Source organism: Otolemur garnettii, unplaced genomic scaffold, assembly GCF_000181295.1.
Source record: "Otolemur garnettii isolate 467f Iridium unplaced genomic scaffold, OtoGar3 scaffold00011, whole genome shotgun sequence".
NCBI classification, from domain to species: domain Eukaryota; kingdom Metazoa; phylum Chordata; class Mammalia; order Primates; family Galagidae; genus Otolemur; species Otolemur garnettii.
Genome location: NW_003852406.1, coordinates 26867694 through 26872332, shown reverse-complemented (window position 1 = coordinate 26872332; position 4639 = coordinate 26867694). Strand labels below are relative to the sequence as shown.

Below are 4639 nucleotides of genomic sequence, written 5' to 3'. Positions count from 1 at the left end.
AAAAAAAAAAAAAAAATTATGTTAATAAAAATTCAAAAACTAAGAGGCTGGGTGTGGTGGCTCAAGCCTGTAATCATAGCACTCTGGGAGACTGAGGCAGAAGGATCCCTTGAGCTCGGGAGTTTGAGACCAGCCCAAGCAAGAGCGAGACCCCTTCTTTACCAAAAAAAATAGAAAAATTAGCTGGGTGTTGTGATGAGTGCCTACAGTCCGCTACTCAGGAGACTGAGGCAGGAGGATCACTTGAACTAAGGAGTTTGAGGTTGCTGTGAGCAAGGCTTATGCCACAGCACTCTGGCCTGGACAAGAGTGGGGCTCTGTCTCAAAAATATAAAAAATAAATAAATAAAAATAGTCAAAGTAAAAAACTGTCAAAGAGAGCTGAATTAAAATTCACTAAGTGCTGAAGGAAGGTACTGGAAACGCCAGCTTATTATGACAAACCTCTCTTCTTTTGGTAGACTATCTGATTCATCAACCTGATGGATCTGAAGAGCCAAGAGAGCCTTCTCCCTCCTTGCTGCCCCCCGACCCCCGTTTCTCAGCTGGCCCATTCCCTTTCATTTTACCTGCAGATAAGATGGGCTGAATCACAGCCCGGGTCTCACCTCTGCATAGGGCTTGTCCTCTGAAATCCGGGCCAGTGGGTCACTGCTGGCCAGCAGCTGTGCTACTTCACTGCTGGACCCCATCTTCCCCCAGGCATACTGCTGAACGGCACAGGAAAGTGGGAACACTGGGAACACAGACAGAAGGTCACCTTTCATTCATTCCGCTCTTCAGGTCGGACCCTAAAGTCCGGGGAAACCAGGCAAGAGCTGGGGGTTCCGACTGGCAACAGAGTTTGTAGGTTGTTGGATGAGACTCCTAACCTCTGTAGGAGGCCTCAATGTTATCAACTGTAATATGGGCAGCACGGATCTTGTGCTGACCTGAGGCAGAGAGCGGCGCTGACGTGACCAGAAGGAGCGAGAGGTACCCAGCCCCAGGATGATGCGGCCGGGGAAAGCGGCGGCCCCTTCCCTCAACGGCTACAATCCCCATCGCAGGTGCCCCCTTCTCTGCCCACCCATCTTTCCGTGAAAGCTCAGGAGTGGGCACGACCTGGAAGATCATGCTGGGATTCGTCCCCAGGACGCTCCCCCCAACCCAGACAAACACACCCACACAACCCCCCTTGCCCACATCCCGGCCAGCAGCTCACCTCTCGGAGAAGCCATCCTCAACGCCCTGGACTTTGCTTAAGGCACGTATCCCCTTCCCGGCAGCACCGCGGCCGTTTGCGCCCTTGGCCTCACGGGAAATGTAGTTCCCGGAGCGCCTCCTGGGACACGGGGTCAGGCGTTCCGGATACCTCTCACACCCGCCCACTCTCAGGAGGGCCCCCCACCAGCCAAAGGGTTTCTCGGGTATCTGTAATTCGCAGCGTACGTAGTTACCGAAAACCTGCTAAGTTCCCCTGGAGGATGCATCAGACAACAAGAAAATGTTCCCTTTGTGTTTGCAGAGCTTACGTTCTGGAGAAGGGAAGACCAACAAGTAAAAATAACTGAATCATCAGTGTATTGAAAGGTAATGAAGGTTACCAAAAGCAAGGGAGCTGGACAAGCAAAGATTGTCTGGTTCAGCCTTATTGGAAGGTGAGATTTCAGCACATACTTGCAGGTGAGGAAGGAATGAGTGTTCCCGGTGCGGGAAACAGCCAGAGCACTGATTTTAAACCTTTTTTTTTTTTTTAATCTCATGGCACACTTAAACTTAAGTTAAATTTCTGCGGCACATTTAAATTATGTTGATCAAAAAAGGAAATAAAAGCTAAAAGTAGCTTTGAACTACTTAATTTTTCTTTTTCTTTTTTGAGACACAGTCTCACTTTGTCGCCCTCTGTAGAGTACTGAAGTGTCACAGCTCACAGCAACCTCAAAGTCTTAGGCCTTAAGCCATTCTCTTGCCTCAGCCTCCCAAACAGCTGGGATTACAGGTGCCAGCTAGATGCCCGTCTATTTTTAGAATGAAGTCTCGCTCTGGCTCAGGCTGGTCTCCAACCGTTGAGTTCAGGCAGTCCACCCGCCTTGGCCTCCTAGAGTGCTAGATTACAGGCATAAGCCATTGCTGGGCCTAATTACTTTTGAAAATAATTTAATTAATGGTCTTTAAAATTTTTCTCTGCCAGGGGTGGAGGGGGCTCCATATGCCGGAGGTGGTGGGTTCAATCCCAGCCCAGGCTAAAAACGGCAAAAAGATAAAAAAAATTTCTTGGCCAAGGGCCCGGCACATTGGCTCATGCCTTTAATCCCAGCACTTGGGAGGCCGAGGTGGCTGGATTGCCTGAGCTCACAGGTTTGAGACCAGCCTGAGCCAGAGTGAGACCTCATCTCTAAAAATAGCTGGGTGTTGTGGCCGGAGCCTGTCATCTGAGCTACTTGGAAGGCTGAGGCAAGAGAATCGCTTAAGCCCAAGAGTTTGAGGTTGCTGTGAGCTGTGATGCCACAGCACTCTACCAAGGGCTACAAAGCTAGACTCTGTCTCAAAAAAAATTTTTTTTTTCTCAGCACACCTAAGATCCCCTCATGATACACCAGTTGAAAATCACTGAGCAGCAGGCTTGGCACATGTAGCTCAAGTGGCTAAGGGGCCATCCACATACACCAAAGCTGGCAGGTTTGAATCCAGCCCAGGCCTGCCAAACAACTCTGACAACTACAGCCAAAAAGTAGCCAGGTGTTGTGGTGGACACCTGTAGTCCTAGCTACTTGGTAAGTTGAGGCAGGAGAATCTCTTAAGCCCAAAGAGTTTGAGGTTGCTGTGAGCTGTGACTCCATGGCACTCTACCAAGAGTGACATAGTGAGACTCTGTCTCAAAATAAAAGAAAGAAAATCACTGAGCAGGAAGGCAGGAATTTGGGAATGTGCCTGTCTGTTCATGAGTGAATAGCAAAGAGGCCAGTGTGGCTGAAGCAGAGTGTCCATGACAGAGGGGAAGTAAGGTGGGCAGAGAGGAAAGACAGCAGGTAGAGGATTTTATTTTATTTTATTTTGAGACAGATCCTCAAGCTATCCCCCTGGGTAGAGTGCTGTGGCATCACAGCTCACAGCAACCTCCAACTCCTGGGCTTAAGCAAGTCTCCTGCCTCAGCCTCCCAAGTAGCTGGGACCACAGGCACCTGCCACAACACCTGGCTATTTTTTTGGTTGCTGCCGTCATTGTCGTTTTTGGCGGGCCTGGGCTGGATTCGAACCTGCCACCTCAGGTGTATGCAGGTGGCGCTTAGCCACTTGAGCCACAAGCACCGAGCCTGCTAAAGTTCTTAGGAGGGAAAAGATATGATGCTTACAACCAACAAACTAGTAAAAAAAACATGTATACATATTTCTGTGTAGATAAAAAAAAGTAAAGTAAACATAGCAAAATGTTAAGAACTAGTAAATCTGAGCAAAGGATGAGGGAATATTCATTATACTGCCACAACAGTTGGCTATTTTTTGGTTGCAGCCATCATTGTTGTTTGGCGGGCCCGGGCTGGATTCGAACCCACCACCTTAGGTGAATGCGGCTGGTGCCACTTGAGTCACAGGCGCTGAGCCAGGTAGAGGATTTTAGAAGCATCTCAGCAACTTGAACTTTGAGCAAAGAACTGCTGTGGTATAAACTAATGATGATGAAGATGGTAAATGTCACATGTAGGCCCTTAACTCCTCTAAGCTTTGGTTTTGACCTTAGTAGAATAGGGATAATGATGCCACCTGACATACTTGTTGGTGGGCCAGATGGGATGATGTGGGTGGAACCCCTATAAGGCAGTCGGTCCTCTTATCCTCCCTGTCCTGAGTGCTGCAGGAACTCAGAACCCCAACTCCTCCTCAGGACTGAGTTGCTCACCAGTTGCACACACAGAATTTAGGGAGAGTAACCAAGAGCCCTGCATGGGGAAGGATGGAGCCTGGGCCTTGGCTGTGCTGTTATCATGCTGTATCACATGTAGAAAGACAGACATCTTGATCGCCTCAGTTAGTAGCCAGTTGACTCAGGAGCACAGCAGTCGAAACTACTGGGAACCAGGAGTCAAGGGTTATAGTCCCCACTCTATCCCCTTCATCTCCACCCCACCCTCACCCCCTGTCCATGCACTGATTCCCACAGCCTCTACCACACATGTCTAAAAGAACGAGGGAGTGCTTGAGCAGCACTGTGGCTCAGTGGGTAGGGCGTCAGCCCCACATACCGAGGGTGGCAGGTTCAAACCCAGCTCTGGCCAAACTGTAACAAAAAAATAGCCAGGTGTTGGGGCGGGCACCTTTAGTCCCAGCTACTCTGGAGGCTGAGGCAAGAGAATCGCCTAAGCCCAAGAGCTGGAAGTTAGGGCCACAAAGTGAGACTCTCTCTCTAAAAAGAAAAAAAATAAGATGGAAAACACAAGAATCTTGCGAACAGCTATCTCAAATACCTTATTCTGGAATACCATTCCTTTCCCTCATCCCCACTCCTCTAGCCGTATGACCCTTCTTGGATAAGAATAAGGGATTAGGCTGGACACAATGGCTCACACCTGTAATCTTGTTACTCTAGGAGGCCCGGGCAGGAGCACCGCTTGAGATCAGGAGTTTGAGAACCAGCCTGAGCCAGAACAAAACCCCATCT

The 4639-nt window shown here is 49.2% G+C and overlaps 1 protein-coding gene across 1 annotated transcript in view; it reads right to left on the bottom strand.

The window, feature by feature from the left end:
* The window catches only part of MPI (mannose phosphate isomerase), a 9500-nt gene extending 8234 nt beyond the window's left edge, over nucleotides 1-1266 (bottom strand). The window contains exons 1-2 of the mRNA XM_012801918.2: nucleotides 1205-1266; nucleotides 609-736 (exon numbers count right to left, since the gene is read on the bottom strand). Coding sequence (XP_012657372.2) covers nucleotides 609-736; nucleotides 1205-1220 — 144 coding nt within the window. The 5' untranslated portion in view covers nucleotides 1221-1266. The remainder of the gene's footprint in view (nucleotides 1-608; nucleotides 737-1204) is intronic.
* Between the last annotated feature and the right edge of the window lie 3373 nt (nucleotides 1267-4639).